At 40.6% G+C, this 18,399-nt stretch overlaps 1 protein-coding gene across 2 annotated transcripts in view; it reads left to right on the forward strand.

The window, feature by feature from the left end:
* NCAM2 (neural cell adhesion molecule 2) overlaps window positions 1-18,399 on the forward strand; it is a 578,411-nt gene that overhangs the window by 496,945 nt on the left and 63,067 nt on the right. For both annotated transcript variants that reach the window (XM_073668266.1, XM_073668267.1), the window contains exon 15: window positions 792-972. In XM_073668266.1, coding sequence (XP_073524367.1) covers window positions 792-972 — 181 coding nt within the window. The remainder of the gene's footprint in view (window positions 1-791; window positions 973-18,399) is intronic.

Raw genomic sequence — 18,399 nt, forward strand, 5'->3', positions numbered from 1 at the left:
TCACTCTCTCCCTGTTTATCTGTATGTATGTACCTTAAAGGTCCTTAACTTATACAGCACTGTCCATTTTGGCTTGTACTTTTTGAGTATTGATCCTCAATAATGTGATTGTGCGCAATATAACTTTGTATTGAGTTGAAGTATTAACACAAGGGAGTTTTGTTGTTGTCGCTTACCTCCCATTAGTATTTTTGATGTCTGACTTTTGTATGTTTATTCTTATGCTTTTAATTTTGTTATCCAATAAAGAATATATTTTTTACTGATTTTTGAGCCTTGCACATTTCTATATAGATATTCTTGAATTATTGGTGCATTTTGGCCTCTCATATATTGCTCCTTGTACCCACATAAGAGTTTTAAGTATTTTTGATATTAAACCCCCCATACAATTAAGTAGCAGATGCCAAAAGCAACCATTGTGTTGCTCAAAACTCTAAATTCATGGTTGCTGTGAGCTGTGTTAGCCTTACATTTATACTTGAAAGTATGGCAGTGCTTTATTTGGCCAAATGAGTGTGAGTGGTCTAGAGTGTCCCTTTTATCTATTCTGGCACCCAAAGTTGAGGTAACATACCTGACCAGCAATTTTCCCCCACCAATAACCTTCAACGCTTTATGGAGAGTCAAAATAGCTGCAAGCTCTTGCGCAATATGTATTAAATGATCTCTTCTCAAGATCTGTGCTAACCTTAACCAGGACTCTAAATTTTTGTGTTATTTTCACAAAATGTATAAAACTTGTATCATTAGATTAATGCAAATAATAACTTTTGTACTTTATCCTACAGAAAGACAAAGAAGATCAATGGCTAGAGAAAAAGTTCCTTGGGAATAAAGACCACATTGTTCTAGAACATTTGCAATGGAATATGGGATATGAAGTTCAGATTATAGCAACTAATAGACTTGGTCATTCGGAGCCAACAATGTATGAATTTATAATGCCACCAAAACCTAATATTATTGCAGGTAAGGTCAATAATTCTTTCATGTTTTTTCAAATAATTTTAAAGGGAATCTGTCAGGTCTCCCATGTCCTCCAACCCATCAGCATTCACCTATGTATGATTAAACTCCCTGCCTGACCAGCCCTGTATAACATAATTCAGTTAAATAAATGCTTTAAAAAAGCATTTATAACCTCCCCATTTGTTATGCTATTTAGGGCTTTGACTAGTCGATGTGGCATTAGTTGCCTCAGACTAGTCAGCCCTCTGTCCATGTTATCACACTCCTGTGGGTCTGATAGCATAATTTGCACAAGACGGCTTCATCGCCATTCATGCAAATCTCACGCATGCGCGTTGCTTATTTTGGCAGCATCACTGTATCTCTGAAGCCAGGTGTATGCTTCTCGGCTTCAGAGATGAACTGCTCATGACAAGGAGTTCTGAAGATGGCTTCAAGTCACGTGCAGTTTGCCTTCGAAGCAGGGAAGCATACACCCGGCTTCAGAGAAACAGTGGAGCTCCCGAAATGAATGGTGCGCATGCGCGAGATTTGCATCATCTGGCGATGAGGTCGTCTTGTGCAAATTATGTTATCAGACCCACAGGGGCGTGATAACATGGAAAGAGGGCTGGCTAGTCAGGGGCAACTAACACCCCATTGACTAGTCAAAGCCCTAATTAACATAGAAAATAAGGTCATTAAAAATTTCTTAAAGCATTTATTTAACTGAATTACATTATACAGGGCTGGTTAGGCAGGGAGTTTAATCACACGTAGCTGAATGCTGCTGGGTTGGAGGTCAAGGGGGACTTGACAGGTTCCTTTTAAGTTCAGATCAAAGAGGTAAACTGAAAGTTGATCTGAAATAAAATCTGTTTTCTGCCAAAAATGGCGCAACTATTCTTTATTGTTAGTGTCTGGTATCTCAGAGATTGAACTATGGCACTAACTACTGTTCATTGGAAAGAAAAATGCTGTTTCCAGGAGATACTGTAGCTGCAATGTTTTTTTCTCCGATACTGATAGAATGTCTCAGTCATAAAACTAATTATTAGAGTATATTAAGTGTTTGTGGTAACACAGTGAAGCCGACTATACACATGCGATAGCTGTTGGGTGAAAGCTTGTGCCATCTCTCCCGGCTCTTCCATACACATTAACATTTGACACTTCTGACTAGTGTTGAGCCACCCCCGTAGTGTTCGGGTTCGGTTCGGTTCGTTGAACACCGGGATGTTTGTGGAACTGTTCATCGAACACCTTAGAACACCGTCGAACACCGTTAAAACCAATGGCAGGCAAACAAAAACACATAGAAACACATAGAGAACACATAGAAAACACCTTCAAAGGTGTCCAAAAGCTCACAAACTGCTCAGAAGACACTCTCTTTAAAAAAGCCAGCCGGCAATTCAGCAGCGGCATAGAACGTTATCCGACAATTTAGAACAAAAAGAATAGCGCATCACACAAAGATTAGATAGATAGAAACATGTCAGTCACATATATAAGAAGTACAGTGATAGTGTTGATTACTGTACTTGTCATTTAGTGTTAAAGGATTTATTAAAAATAATAATAGTGTTTTCATGCACCGTCTCTTTAAAAAAGACGGCCGGCAATTCAGCATCGGTACCCGACAATTTAGAATAGAAAGAATAGAACATCACACATAGATTAGATAGATAGAAACATGTCAGTCACATATATAACAAGTACAGTGATAGTGTGGATTACTGTACTTGTCATTTAGTGTTAAAATAAAGGATTTATAAAAAAAAAAATTGGCGTGGGGTTCCCCGTAATTTTAGTCTCTAGCGGTGGTTAAGCAGATGGCTGAGGCAGATGTTTGAAGCCTGGGAAGGGGGTAATACCCACGGAGCTTCCCAGGCTACTAATATCAGCCCACAGCTGAATACCTAGCCTTTACTAGCTATTAAAATGGGGGACCCCCAAAAAAATGACGTGTGGCCCCCCCTAATTTAATAGCTAGCAAAGGCTAGGCAGACAGCTGGGGGCTGATATTAATAGCCCAGGAAGGGTGCCATGAATATGGGCCCCCTCCCAGGCTAGAAACACCAGCCGTCAGCCGCCCCAGAAATGGCGCATCCATAGGATACGCCAATTCTGGCACTTAGCCTCGCTCTTCCACACTGCCCTGTAGCGGTGGCAGTGGGGTAATGGGGCTGGGGTTGATGTCAGCTTATAATGCCAGCTGACATCAAGCCCAGGTTAGTAATGGAGAGGCGTCTATAAGACACCCCTATTACTAACCCCATAGTCAAAGTTAAAAAAAAAGCACAAACACCCAGAATAAAGTCCTTTAATTGAAATAAACACACAATTCTTTATTGTTCTAAATTAAACCATACTTACCATCACGTCCATTCCAGCTGAAGCCAATGTCTTCTGCAATAAAAGCAAAATAATAAACCAACATCATCCTTACCTTTCCATGGTTCCCACGACGGCTCCAGCTCTGCTATATTCACATGACAGGCTGGATCGCAGCCGAAAGCTGCCATCCCGCTTGCCATGCCACAGACACTGAGAAGCACAGGCATGCTTGCTCTCCTCAGTGTCTGGCTGTGATGGCATAAAGATGATCCGAGGTCATGTCCAATGAACTCAGCTCACCTCATGCACGTCACTGACAGCGTGGGAAAATTCTCCTACGCTTGCAGTGAGCGTGAGAGAATTCTCCTGCTGAAGCGCTGAGCGCAGGAGAATTTTCCCATGCTGTCAGTGACGTGCATGAGGTGAGCTCATGTCCAATGAAGGAGAATTCTCCCATGCTGGGATGGCATTGAGATGACAGGCTGGATCGCAGCTGAACGCTGCCATCCAGCTTGTCATCCTTCAGAGACATTGCAGAGCGCAAGCATGAGGTGTGCTGAGTTCATTGGACATGAGCTCACCTCATGCACGTCACTGACAGCATGGGAAAATTCTCCTGCGCTCAGCGCTTCAGCAGGAGAATTCTCTCACGCTCACCACATGCACAGGAGAATTTTCACACTCTGTCAGTGACGTTCATGAGGTGAGTCGAGTTCATTGGACATGACCTCGGCTCATCTTTATGCCGTCCCAGCCAGACACTGAGAAGCGCAAGCATGCCTGTGCTTCTCAGTGTCTGTGGCATGGCAAGCTGGATGGCAGCTTTCTGCTGCGATCTAGCCTGTCATGTGAATGTAGCAGAGCTGGATCCATCGTGGGAACCATGGAAAGGTAAGGATGATGTTGGTTTATTATTCTACTTTTATTGCAGAAGACATTGGCTTCAGCTGGAATGGGCATGATGGTAAGTATGGTTAAATTTAGAACAATAAAAAATTGTGTGTTTATTTCAATTAAAGGACTTTATTCTGGGTGTTGTGGTTTTTTTTAACTTTGATTATGGGGTTAGTAATGGGGGTGTCTTATAGATGCCTCTCCATTACTAACCTGGGCTTGATGTCAGCTGGCATTATTAGCTGACATCAACCCCAGCCCTATTACCCCACTGTCAACGCTACAGGGCAGTGGGAAGAGCGAGGCTAAGTGCCAGAATTGGCGCATCCTATGGATGCGCCATTTCTGGGGTGGCTGACGGCTGGTGTTTCTAGCCTGGGAGGGGGCCAATATTCATGGCACCCTTCCTGGGCTATTAATATCAGCCCCCAGCTGTCTGCCTAGCCTTTGCTAGCTATTAAAATAGGGGGGACCCCACGTCATCTTTTTGGTGGTCCCCCATTTTAATAGCTAGTAAAGGCTAGGTATTCAGCTGGGGGCTGATATTAGTAGCCTGGGAAGCTCCGTGGGTATTACCCCTTTCCCAGGCTTCAATCATCTGCCCCAGCTGTCTGCTTAACCTCCGCTAGAGACTAAAATTACGGGGAACCCCACGCCAATTTTTTTTTTAATAAATCCTTTATTTTAACACTAAATGACAAGTACAGTAATCAACGCTATCACTGTACTTCTTATATATGTGACTGACATGTTTCTATCTATCTAATCTATGTGTGATGCTCTATTCTTTCTATTCTAATATGTCTGTTACCGATGCTGAATTGACGGCCGGCTTTTTAAAGAGACGGTGCATGAAAACACTATTATCTTTTTTAATAAATCCTTTAACACTAAATAACAAGTACAGTGACCAACACTGTTATTGTACTTCTTATATATGTGACTGACAAGTTTCTATCTATCTTATCTATGTTTGATGCTCTATTCTTTCTGTTCTAAATTGTCGGGTACCGGTGGATGCCGCTGCTGAATTGCCGGCTTTTCATGTTTCACTGTGAGCACTGCTCCCATCGATTTGGGCAACCACTGTAATGCCACAACCACCATGGCTGTGGCATTACAGTGAGTGGCAGACAATCCCTGCATGATTCGTGCTCTAAATAGCGCCAGACATGCAGGACACGCTTTTGGTGCACGAACAGTTATCGAACATAACCTCGAACAGCCGATTTTTTTGCAAATCGTTCGCGTTCGTCGAACAACTCAAACACTGCCCGAAACAGCTCGAATTTGAGATTGGCGAACAGTTCTAGTCGAACACCGCTCATCTCTACTTCTGACCATTTATGATTTTTATGGGAAGAGCAAATAAAGTTAATTTAAGAATTCAAACTGCATGAACCCTCATATATGTTAGACTAATGTAGGGCAAACCTGATAGGGACGGGCTTGGCTGACAATATAATGTGCATACGGGCCTCAGATTATCATAGGAGATGTCGTTCATGCATGTCTGATTTCGAACTGCTGATTATTTTGTTTTTCGAGAGATACTCCATTGCAAGACATGTCTAGCTATAGCTCCCTCATACAAAACACAGGAGTATTCAGCCAAACGACTGCTCCTAAGTATGAGAGAAACGGTAGAGAAGGCTGCAAGCCAGAAGATTGGCAGAACCATCATTCAGTTGACAGCCATAATGTGTATGGCAGGCTTTACACTATCACCCCAACATTGTCCTGTTGGAGGAGAAATGGTAGGCCCCCTGTTCACATGAGATTGGTGGCTGTTCCCATTGTTATCATTGGATTCAATCAAACACTAGCCCAATGTGTATCGGGATCTAAGCATGTAAAAATTTGAATTGAAGATTTGTACAAATGAAAGAGTAAAATTATACCATGTGAACTCTCAGACACCCATCCATTAATACCATGTTCTTATTCCTGTTGCCTGTTCTATTTGTAATTAGTTTGGTTGTCTCATATTACATTTTATGAAGAAGTGTTCACCTTCTTGTGCTAGATGTCCTATACACTGTGCGCAGAATTATTAGGAAAATTAGTTTTTTGATCACATGATACTTTTTATACATGTTGTCCTACTCCAAGCTGCATAGGCTTGAGAGCCAACTACCAATTAAGTAAATCTGGTGATGTGCATCTCTGTAATGAGGAGGGGTGTTGACTAATGACATCAGCACCCTATATAACGTGTGCTTAATTATTAGGCAACTTCCTTTCCTTTGGCAAAATGGGTCAGAATAGAGATTTGACGGGCTCTGAAAAGTCCAAAATTGTGAGATGTCTTGCAGAGGGATGCAGCAGTCTTGAAATTTCCAAATTTTTGAAGCATGATCACCGAACAATCAAGCGTTTCATGGCAAATAGACAACAGGGTCGCAAGAAGTGTGTTGGCCAAAAAAGGCGCAAAATAACTTCCCATAAATTGAGGAAAATCAAGCCTGAAGCTGCCAAGATGCCATTCGCCACCAGTTTTGCCATATTTCAGAGCTGCAATGTTACTGGAGTATCAAAAAGCACAAGATGTGCCATACTTAGGGACATGGTCAAGGTAAGGAAGGCTGAAAAACGACCACCTTTGAACAAGAAACATAAGATAAAACGTCAAGAATGGGCCAAGAAATATCTTAAGACTGATTTTTCAAAGGTTTTATGGACTGATGAAATGAGAGTGACTCTTGATGGGCCAGATGGATGGGTCAGAGGCTGGATCAGTAAACGGCAGAGAGCTCCACTCTGACTCAGACGCCAGCAAGGTGGAGGTGGGTTACTGGTATGGGCTAGTATCATCAAATATGAACTTGTGGGAGCTTTTCGGGTTGAGGATGGAGTGAAGCTCAACTCCCAGACCTACTGACAGTTTCTGGAAGACAACTTCTTCAAGCAGTGGTACAGGAAGAAGTCAGTATTGGTCAAGAAAAACATGATTTTCATGCAGGACAATGCTCCATCACATTCATCCAACTACTCCACAGCGTGGCTGGCCAGTAAAGGTCTAAAAGAAGAAAAAGTATTGACATGGCCCCCTTGTTCACCTGATCTGAACCCCATAAAGAACCTTTGTTCCATCATAAAATGTGAGATCTACAGGGAGGGAAAACAGTACACCTCTCGGAACAGTGTCTGGGAGGCTGTGGTGGCTGCTGCACGGAATGTTGATCAAAAACAGATCAAGCAACTGACAGAATCTATGGATGGAAGGCTGTTAAGTGTCATCATAAAGAAAGGTGGCTATATTGATCACTAATTTTTTTGTTTGTTTTTTTTGCATGTCAGAAATGTTTATTTCTAAATTTTGTGCACTGATATTATTTTACCTGGTGAACATAAACAAGTTAGATGGGATTATATTTGGTGTTTATTAAGCTGCCTAATAATTCTGCACAGTAATAGTTACCTGCACAAACAGATATCCTCCTAAGATAGCCAAATCTAAAAAAAGCCCACTCCAACTTCCAAAAATATTAAGCATAGATATTTATGAGTCTTTTGGGTTGGTTGAGAACATAGTTGTTGATCGATATTAAAAATAGTCCTCTAAAATACAATTTGCCTAATAATTCTGCTCACAGTGTATGTTGTCTCAACATTTCATACCTATAACAACTATAATTGCCTGAAAATCATAAGATATGTGCACAGAAATAAGGGCAAAATTATTGTTGGCCCATTAACCAAAGTGTGATATTTAATGCCGTGGTCACACACATGCAAAAAAAACTAAAATCTATTGAATTACCTAATATTTCACTTACTATGCCATAATACATTTTTTTTATTTAGATGAACTAGAAGTATTGATGTAGAATAATCATAAAATTACAAGTATTTTAAGTGGGACCACTCTACATTGTCATTGCTTCTGAAACATGACCCTTGACAGGTTACTAATGAATCAACCTGCTCAGTGACTTATTTGATGTCTCCGAAGTTCAGAAATGGGGTTTTCTTCTTTTGGCTTTTTGGTAATCATTATTGTGTTAGTGCCTGGAACCACAATTGCTCTGATTCATCACTCCAGCCCTTCCTACAGCCACAGAATATATTACAACCAGATGGCTGCTGAGTTTCATGTATATATTAATTTATTACAACATTTTATACTATATTGACTTTTTTTCTATATTTTATGATACAGCAATTATGATTTTTGGCATTGAGAATTTGTCTCCTCTACAAATGTGAAAAATACTGAAACTATTGAATTGTCAAAGACACTGATGGCTCTGTAGATCTTAAGTAGATATAAATAAATTGTAACGTTTCTTCTTGGGTCAATCTGCACCAGACCCCTTATTATTTCCAATAAACTTAGTAAATAATGTAGTTTTTTTTTCACCTTAAAATGTAAAGCACAAAATTGAAGATCATTTTCTCATCACCGCCTAAGATGCTGCTGTGACAAATACCTTTTGGGAAATGCAGGTGTAAGTATTAAATCAATACAGTGAAGTTCAGTATTTATGGGGATTAGCTCTGATAGGAGTTTATTAATTCTTCAGATGTCACTAGAAATAGTCTCTTGAGAAATTTCACAAATACAAAGCAAAACCTCCCTCAGCAAAGACCTTGGCCAATTTTAACAATAATGGAAGATTTTGCCTTACCTAATTTTATCTATCTATCTATCTATCTATCTATCTATCTATCTATCTATCTATCTATCTATTTATCTATCTATCTTTCCATCAATCCATCTATCTATCGATCTCTTTGTCTGTCTGTCTATCTTTCTATCTATCTCCATGTTCTGTGTAGAATTATTGTATTCTGTACTCTGATGGATGACATATATATCTCAGAGCACCATATACAATTCTGTTGCCTATTATATACAATAAATGGTGGAAATGCATGTCATCGGACACAACCATTGAAAAATGCACCAATGACTCCAACTGCATGATCTGAGAAACCAATAAATATACTGTACAGACCAAAAGTTTGGACACACCTTCTCATTTAAAGATTTTTCTGTAGTTTCATGACTATGAAAATTGTACATTCACACTGAAGGCATCAAAACTATGAATTAACACATGTGGAATTATATACTTAACAAAAAAGTGTGAAACAACTGAAAACATGTTTTATATTCTAGGTTCTTCAAAGTAGCCACCTTTTGCTTTGATGACTGCTTTGCACACTCTTGGCATTCTCTTGATGAGCTTCAAGAGGTAGTCACCGGAAATGGTTTTCACTTCACAGGTGTGCCCTGTCAGGTTTAATAAGTGGGATTTCTTGCCTTATAAATGGGGTTAGGACTATCAGTATTGTTGTACAGAATTCTGGTGGATACACAGCTGTCAGTCCTACTGAATAGACTGTTAGAATTTGTATTATGGCAAGAAAAAAGCAGCTAAGTAAAGAAAAATGAGTGGCCATCATTACTTTAAGAAATGAAGGTCAGTCAGTGCGAAAAATTGGGAAAACTTGAAAGTGTCCCCAAGTGCAGTTGCAAAAACCATCAAGCGCTACAAAGAAACTGGCTCACATGAGGACCGCCCCAGGAAAGGAAGACCAAGAGTCACCTCTGCTTCTCAGGATAAATTTATCCGAGTCACCAGCCTCAGAAATTGCAGGTTAACAGCAGCTCAGATTAGAGACCATTTCAATGCCACACAGAGTTCTAGCAGCAGACACATCTCTTCAACAACTGTTAAGAGGAGACTTTGTGCAGCAAGCCTTCATGGTAAAATAGCTGCTAGGAAACCACTGCTAAGGACAGGCAACAAGCAGAAGAGACTTGTTTGGGCTAACGAACACAAGGAATGGACATTAGACCAGTGGAAATCTGTGCTTTGGTCTGATGAGTCCAAATTTGAGATCTTTGGTTCCAACCATCGTGTCTTTGTGTGACGCAGAAAAGGTGAACGGATGGACTCTACATGCCTGGTTCCCACCGTGAAGCATGGAGGAGGAGGTGTGATGGTGTGGAGGTGCTTTGCTGGTGACACTGTTGGGGATTTATTCAAAATTGAAGGCATACTGAACCAGCATGGCTACCACAGTATCTTGCAGCGGCATGCTATTTCATCCGGTTTGCGTTTAGTTGGACCATCATTTATTTTTCAACAGGACAATGACCTCAAACACACCTCCAGGCTGTGTAAGGGCTATTTGACCAAGAAGGAGAGTGATGGGGTGCTACGCCAGATGACCTGGCCTCCACAGTCACCAGACCTGAACCCAATCGAGATGGTTTGGGGTGAGCTGGACCGCAGAGTGAAGGCAAAAGGGCCAACAAGTGCTAAGCATCTCTGGGAACTCCTTCAAGATTGTTGGAAGACCATTTCCGGTGACTACCTCTTGAAGCTCATCAAGAGAATGCCAAGAGTGTGCAAAGCAGTCATCAAAGCAAAAGGTGGCTACTTTGAAGAACCTAGAATATAAGACATATTTTCAGTTGTTTCACACTTTTTTGTTAAGTATATAATTTCACATGTGTTAATTCATAGTTTTGATGCCTTCAGTGTGAATGTACAATTTTCATAGTCATGAAAATACAGAAAAATCTTTAAATGAGAAAGTGTGTCCAAACTTTTGGTCTGTACTGTATATGAATACTTTGACAAAATGACCAATGACTTCCTATATAAGCAGATTTCTGGGCCAGACATAGATCTCCCTGAGAATCTGCCTCCAGAGCTTATTTTAATTGAAAGGAGGCGTTACAGGTGTGAGACATGTAATCCAGAGAGCAGACTATCAGTCATTACATGTCTCACACTGGTAACATCTTCTTTAATTAATAATAAGCTCTGGAGGCAGATTCTCAGGGAGATCTATGTCCGGCCCATAGATCTTAACATCTCATTTACATATACGAAAAAAGTGAATTTCTCAGGAATAAGACATCAGATCAAAGCTATCAAGGTATCATTTTATTCAACTTTCTATGACCTGCATTCCCATATAGATAGCTTAGGAAGATTGATTCTACTGACTGATTCCCTTTAAGTTCTAGTTAAAAAATCTTTTTCTTGCTCTGGCAAGATGACTGTACCATCATTAGGTAAAGAAAATAGACAATAAAATAAAAGCTTATCATAGAATCATAGAATGTTAGAGTTGGAATGGACCTCCAAGGTCATCTGGTCCTACCCCCTTCACTAAACCATCTCAGACAGATGTCCCTTCTGCTGTAATGGAAATCTCTGGATAGCAATTCTACTCAAAACAGCATCTCTGGCTTGATGTCAAACCCGAGAAACACACACACATGGTATGATTAATAATTCAAACCGGTTAAAAAAAGTTGTGGCAGGAGGAATAAGTTTCAGTAAAAAGGTGACATTAGTATAAATAAAGGGAATCCATCAAGCTATGAGACTAAAAGCAATGTGATGAAACTTATTGGTAGAAGATACATATTAGATATTAGAAAAAACTTTTTGACAGTGAGGGTGATGAATGACTGGAACAGTCGGCCACGAGAGGTGGTGAGTTCTTCTTCAATTGAAGTCTTCAAACAAAGGCTGGACAGACATCTGTCTGAGATGGTTTAGTGAATCCTGGATTGAGTAGGGGGTTGGACAGTATGACCCTGGAGGTCCCCTCCAACTCTAACATTCTATGATTCTATGATTCTAAGAGCTCTGTGGACCTAGTTTTAGGAGCTGAAAAAGGAGGGTCAATTCTGTTGTAAACAATGGCCCCAAATCATCATTTGCGGGGTTTTTTAAGTCACTCTCCCTTTTATTTTGTGGTATTAGTTTTATGTTTTTGGCACCAAATTATTCAAATTGGTGCATATTGTTCATGAATTTGGCGAAAGGAAATAATGGGCTTTATTTCTGTCGCAAACTGCTTTTTGAGACTTTAGGCATCAAAAGTCGCAAAAATTGCACTAAAAGTTTTGGCAAAATAACCAACAAAAGACTAGAATTAAATTTCACCACATTTTGCAACTTTTTAAATATTTGATGAATAATTGATGAATCAAGCTAGAACACCTGGAATTGTTAAGCTCCACCCACAAAGCGGGAAAAAAACCTCACAGGCGGGCGAATACTTCAAAAAAGGTGCAAAGAGAATGATTTGGGTGCAAACAATAAAAAAAGAGCAAAACACACAAAACTAGGCAGAAAATAGGCACAAATTGGGGCCCATATGTTTATTTAAGACAATACTTTCCTTCTAAATAATAAATTCAGCTCTACTTTCATATTATGTATGCACTACAGGAAATGTATACATACATACATGAAATGTTATACTGTAGATACAGTACAGACCAAAAGTTTGGACACACCTTCTCATTTAAAGATGTTTCTGTATTTTCATGACTATAAAAATTGTACATTCACACTGAAGGCATCAAAACTATGAATTAACACATGTGGAATTATATAGTTAACAAAAAAGTGTGAAACAACTGAAAATATGTCTTATATTCTAGGTTCTTCAAAGTAGCCACCTTTTGTTTTGATGACTGCTTTGCACACTCTTGGCATTCTCTTGATGAGCTTCAAGAGGTAGTCACCGGAAATGGTCTTCCAACAATCTTGAAGGAGTTCCCAGAGATGCTTAGCACTTGTTGGCCCTTTTGCCTACACTCTGCGGTCCAGCTCACCCCAAACCATCTTGATTGGGTTCAAGTCTGGTGACTGTCATCTGGCGTAGCACCCCATCACTCTCCTCCTTGGTCAAATAGCCCTTACACAGCCTGGAGGTGTGTTTGGGGTCATTGTCCTGTAGAAAAATAAATGATGGTCCAACTAAACGCAAACCGCAGTATGCCTTCAATTTTGAATAAATCCCCAACAGTGTCACCAGTAAAGCACCCCCACACCATCATACTTCCTCTTCCATGCTTCACGGTAGGAACCAGGCATGTAGAGTCCATCCATTCACCTTTTCTGCGTCGCCCAAAGACACTGTGGTTGGAACCAAACATCTCAAATTTGGACTCATCAGACCAAAGCACAGATTTCCACTGGTCTAATGTCCATTCCTTGTGTTCTTTAGCCCAAACAAGTCTCTTCTGCTTGTTGCCTGTCCTTAGCAGTGGTTTCCTAGCAGTTATTTTACCGTGAAGGCCTGCTGCACAAAGTCTCCTCTTAACAGTTGTTGAAGAGATGTGTCTGCTGCTAGATCTCTGTGTGGCATTGACCTGGTCTCTAATCTGAGCTGCTGTTAACCTGCGATTTCTGAGGCTGGTGACTCGGATAAACTTAGCCTCAGAAGCAGAGGTGACTCTTGGTCTTCCTTTCCTGGGGCGGTCCTCATGTGAGCCAGTTTCTTTGTAGCGCTTGATGGTTTTTGCAACTTCACTTGGGGACACTTTCAAAGTTTTCCCAATTTTTCAGACTGACTGACCTTCATTTCTTAAAGAAATGATGGCCACTCGTTTTTCTTTACTTAGATTCTTTTTTCTTGCCATAATACAAATTATAACAGTCTATTTAGTAGGACTATCAGCTGTGTTTCCACCAGACTTCTACACAACACAACTGATGGTCCCAACCCTATTTATAAGGCAAGAAATCCCACTTATTAAACCTGACAGGGTACACCTGTGAAGTGAAAGCCATTTCTGGTGACTACCTCTTGAAGCTCATCAAGAGAATGCCAAGAGTGTGCAAAGCAGTCATCAAAGCAAAAGGTGACTACTTTGAAGAACCTAGAATATAAGACATATTTTCAGTTGTTTCACATTTTTTTGTTAAGTATATAATTCCACATGTGTTAATTTATAGTTTTGATGCCTTCAGTGTGAATGTACAATTTTCATAGTCAAGAAAATGCAGAAAAATCTTCAAATGAGAAGATGTGTCCAAACTTTTGGTCTGTACTGTATATGTAGAGTCTCTACTCCCCCATCGTCATATTTTTTCTTTTTATGTAGCTCTTGTCAGCATGCACATTTTGATTCCTTGAAATAATGCATCTTAATGAGTTAATTAGATTTCACAGAGAAGCTCTCACCAAAGCCACTTCTTCTCCACATTCATAAATTTCAATTTTCTTTTTTACTATTAAAAAGGCTAAAAAAAAAAATATTCAATTTACAGAAAAAGGGTTTTCAGGAACTTATTGTAATGGACATTTAGCCGTACAGTGTAAAATTGAGACCAAATTGTAGTTCTACATTATTATAGACTTAAGTGACTATATGTCTCCCCTGTATTTTGCTATTAACCTCGAAATGTAAAGTCATTTTTACTTTTTTCCGAGTTGTCACTGGCTGATCCCAGCAGAGAGCTGGGAATTGATACCAACGGGAAAACAAAATAGAAAATTAAGTTGCGCTTTAGCACTAAATGACTTGTTTCGAGCTTACTAGTAGCAAATATTGTGCTGTATATTGTATATTGTGCTGTGGAGTAATAGTATGTTCTCTGTTTTGTGTAAAACCATATAGTAGTTCAGAGTCAGTGTGATTTTATTGCCTTTATAGTTCTGTGACCGATGAATGTACCGACACTGTATATTTTAAGTATTAACTTTAGAACACAATTTTTCATTTTTAGGATGCAAATTAACTCTCTTGCAGAGCTAAAGAAATTTGCATGTACCACTTAGGAGATGTAGCTAGTAGTGTTGAGCCACCCCCGTAGTGTTCGGGTTCGGTTCGTCGAACACTGGGATGTTCGTGGAACTGTTCGTCGAACACCTTGGAACACCGTCGAACACCGTTAAAACCAATGGCAGGCAAACAAAAGCACATTGAAACACATAGAAAACACCATCAAAGGTGTCCAAAAGCTGACAAATTGCTCAAAAGACACTCATTTTAAAAAAGCCGGCCGGCAATTCAGCATCGGTACCCGACAATTTATAACAGAAAGAATAGAGCATCACAAATAGATTAGATAGATAGAAACATGTCAGTCACATATATAAGAAGTACAGTGATAGTGTTGATTACTGTACTTGTCATTTAGGGTTAAAATAAAGGATTTATTAAAAAAAAAATTGGCGTGGGGTTCCCCGTAATTTTAGTCTCTAGCGGAGGTTAAGCAGACGGTTGGGGCAGATGTTTGAAGCCTGGGAAGGGGGTAATACCCACGGAGCTTCCCAGGCTACTAATATCAGCCCCCAGCTGAATACCTAGCCTTTACTAGCCATTAAAATGGGGTACCCCGCAACAAATGATGTGGGGTCCCCCCTGTTTTAATAGCTAGCAAAGGCTAGGCAGACAGCTGGGGGCTGATATTAATAGCCCAGGAAGGGTGCCATGAATATTGGCCCCCTCCCAGGCTAGAAACACCAGCCCTTAGCCACCCCAGAAATGGCGCATCCATAGGATGCGCCAATTCTGGCACTTAGCCTCGCTCTTCCCACTGCCCTGTAGCGGTACCAGTGGGGTAATTGGCCTGGGGTTGATGTCACCTTATAATGCCAGCTGACATCAAGCCCAGGTTAGTAATGGAGAGGCGTCTATGAGACACCCCCATTACTAACCCCATAGTCAAAGTTAAAAAATAAAACACCCAGAATAAAGTCCTTTAATTGAAATTAAGACACAATTCTTTATTGTTCTAAATTAAACTATACTTACCATCACGCCCATTCCAGCTGAAGCCAACGATCTCCTGCAATAAAAGTAAAATAATAAAGCAACATCATCCTTACCTTTCCATGGCTCCCACGACAGCTTCAGCTCTGCTACATTCACATGACAGGCTGGACCGCAGCAGAACGCTGCCATCCAGCTTGCTATGCCGCAGAGACTGAGAAGCGCAGGCATGCTTGTGCTCCTCAGTGTCTGGCTGTGACGGCATCCAGATGAGCCGAGGTCATGTCCAATGAACTCAGCTCACCTCATGCACGTGACTGACAGCGTGGGAAAATTCTCCTGTGCATGCGGTGAGTGCAGGAGAATTTCCCCACGCTGTCAGTGACGTGCATGAGGTGAGCTCATGACCAATGAACTCGACTCACCTCATACACATCACTGACAGCGTGGGAAAATTCTCAGCGCTCAGCGCTTGAGCAGGAGAGTTCTCCCACGCTGGGATGGCATTGAGATGACAGGCTGGATCACAGCTGAGCGCTGCCATCAGCTTGTCATCCTTCAGAGGCACTGCAGAGCGCAAGCATCCTATGGATGCGCCATTTCTGGGGCGGCTGACGGCTGGTGTTTCTAGCCTGGGAGGGGGCCAATATTCATGGCACCCTTCCTGGGCTATTAATATCAGCCACCAGCTGTCTGCCTAGCCTTTGCTAGCTATTAAAATAAGGGGGGACCCCACGTCATTTTTTTGGGGTCCCTCATTTTAATAGCTAGTAAAGGCCAGGTATTCAGCTGGGGGCTGATATTAGTAGCCTGGGAAGCTCCGTGGATATTACCCCCTTCCCAGGCTTCAAACATCTGCCCCAGCCATCTGCTTAACCTCCGCTAGAGACTAAAATTACGGGGAACCCCACGCTAATTTTTTTTTTAATAAATCCGTTATTTTAACACTAAATGACAAGTACAGTAACCAACACTATCACTGTACTTATTATATATCTGACTGACATGTTTCTATCTATCTAATCTATGTGTGATTCTCTCTTCTTTCTGTTCTAAATTGTCGAGTACAGATGCTGAATTGCCGGCCGACTTTTTTAAAGAGACAGTGCATGAAAACACTATTATTTTTTTAAATAAATCCTTTACACTAAATGACAAGTACAGTAAGCAACACTTTCACTGTACTTATTATATATGTGACTGACATGTTTCTATCTATCTAATCTATGTGTGAAGCTCTATTCTTTCTGTTCTAAATTGTCGGGTACCGCTGCTGAATTGCCGGCTGGCTTTTTTAAAGAGACGGTGCATGAAAACACTAATATTTTTTTTAATAAATCCTTTACACTAAATGACAAGTGCAGTAACCTACACTGTCACTGTGCTTCTTATATGTGTGACTGACATGTTTCTATCTATCTAATCTATGTGTGATGCTCTATTCCTTCTTGTCTAAATTGTCGGGTACCGGTGTATGCCGCTGCTGAATTTGCCGGCCGGCTTTTTTAAAGAGAGTGTCTTCTGAGCAGTTTGTCAGCTTTTGGACACCTTTGAAGGTGTTTTCTATGTGTTGTTGTTTGCCTGCCATTGGTTTTAACGGTGTTAAACGGTGTTCTAAGGTGTTCGACGAACAGTTCGACGAACAGTTCCTCGAACATCCCGGTGTTCGACGAACCGAACCAAACCCGAACACTATGGGGGTGGCTCAACACTACTCCCGTACACGGCTATCTATTTTAGTGCTATTGACTATGAGTGGAGCAGCAACACTGGTGTGCAACAACCTCTCCACTCAGATTAGGGTACCACTCTCCTGTTCTTATGATCGTTGGGGTCTTAGTAAATAGGTGGATAGGTGCTAAGCAGGAAACAGATTTGTTGCAAATCAAATTTGTGATGAATTTTTAAGAATTCGTTAAACCCAGTGAATTGGAATAAAAATGTGATTCGCTTTCCTGCACATTTCAGATGATTGTTTCTGCCAGAGAATGCTCACATGACATTGAGTGTGACCATATACACTTTCCCAAGCCTAGCAGCTATCATATCCCATAATGTAACACAGTCAATCAGGAGGGATTTTCTTGACCTATATAAAAGCAGAGGTGAGGAACCCAGCAGCCACTTTGTGCTGAATGTGAGTTTTGAGAGGGCGTCACAACTCACAGTTTAGCCATAAAGACAGAGGAAGAAATCCATAAAACATTGAAAATTTAACAGAAAGTGTGTGACGCCACTGAAGTGAAAAAGGTTAATGTATTGGGAGCATTCTATTGGTTAGTACTAGTAACCATCCATTTACCCATACACATGTTTTCAGGGCAGTTGAAGGCTTTGCAGTACTTTTCGATTTGTGGCAAATTGATTTGCCACAAAGTTACATTTTTTGGAAAACTTCAGTAAAGCTGGGAATTTAAAAAAATTGCTAATTTCTAGTGCTAAGTGTGGATCTTGCACAACCCCTTGAATTAAATTTGGATAGGGATTCAGTGAATAACTGTAGGTTTAAGCCTTTGAATCTGACGCTGATCAGCTATTACCTAGGAAAATTGCGAATAGCCATAAACCCTTTTGCATTTAGCCACAACGCGATGATTAGTATAACATCATTAATACAATGTTGGCTATTAAATTAGATGGCCGTCCATGTAATACATGGAAAGGCAAGGTCGACTAGAATGGCAGCTGGTAATATTTGGCACTCACCACTCTGACTTATTAGAGCA

This window comes from Phyllobates terribilis, unplaced genomic scaffold (assembly GCF_046119375.1).
Source record: "Phyllobates terribilis strain yellow unplaced genomic scaffold, ASM4611937v1 Scaffold_2__4_contigs__length_985480577, whole genome shotgun sequence".
Taxonomy (NCBI): domain Eukaryota; kingdom Metazoa; phylum Chordata; class Amphibia; order Anura; family Dendrobatidae; genus Phyllobates; species Phyllobates terribilis.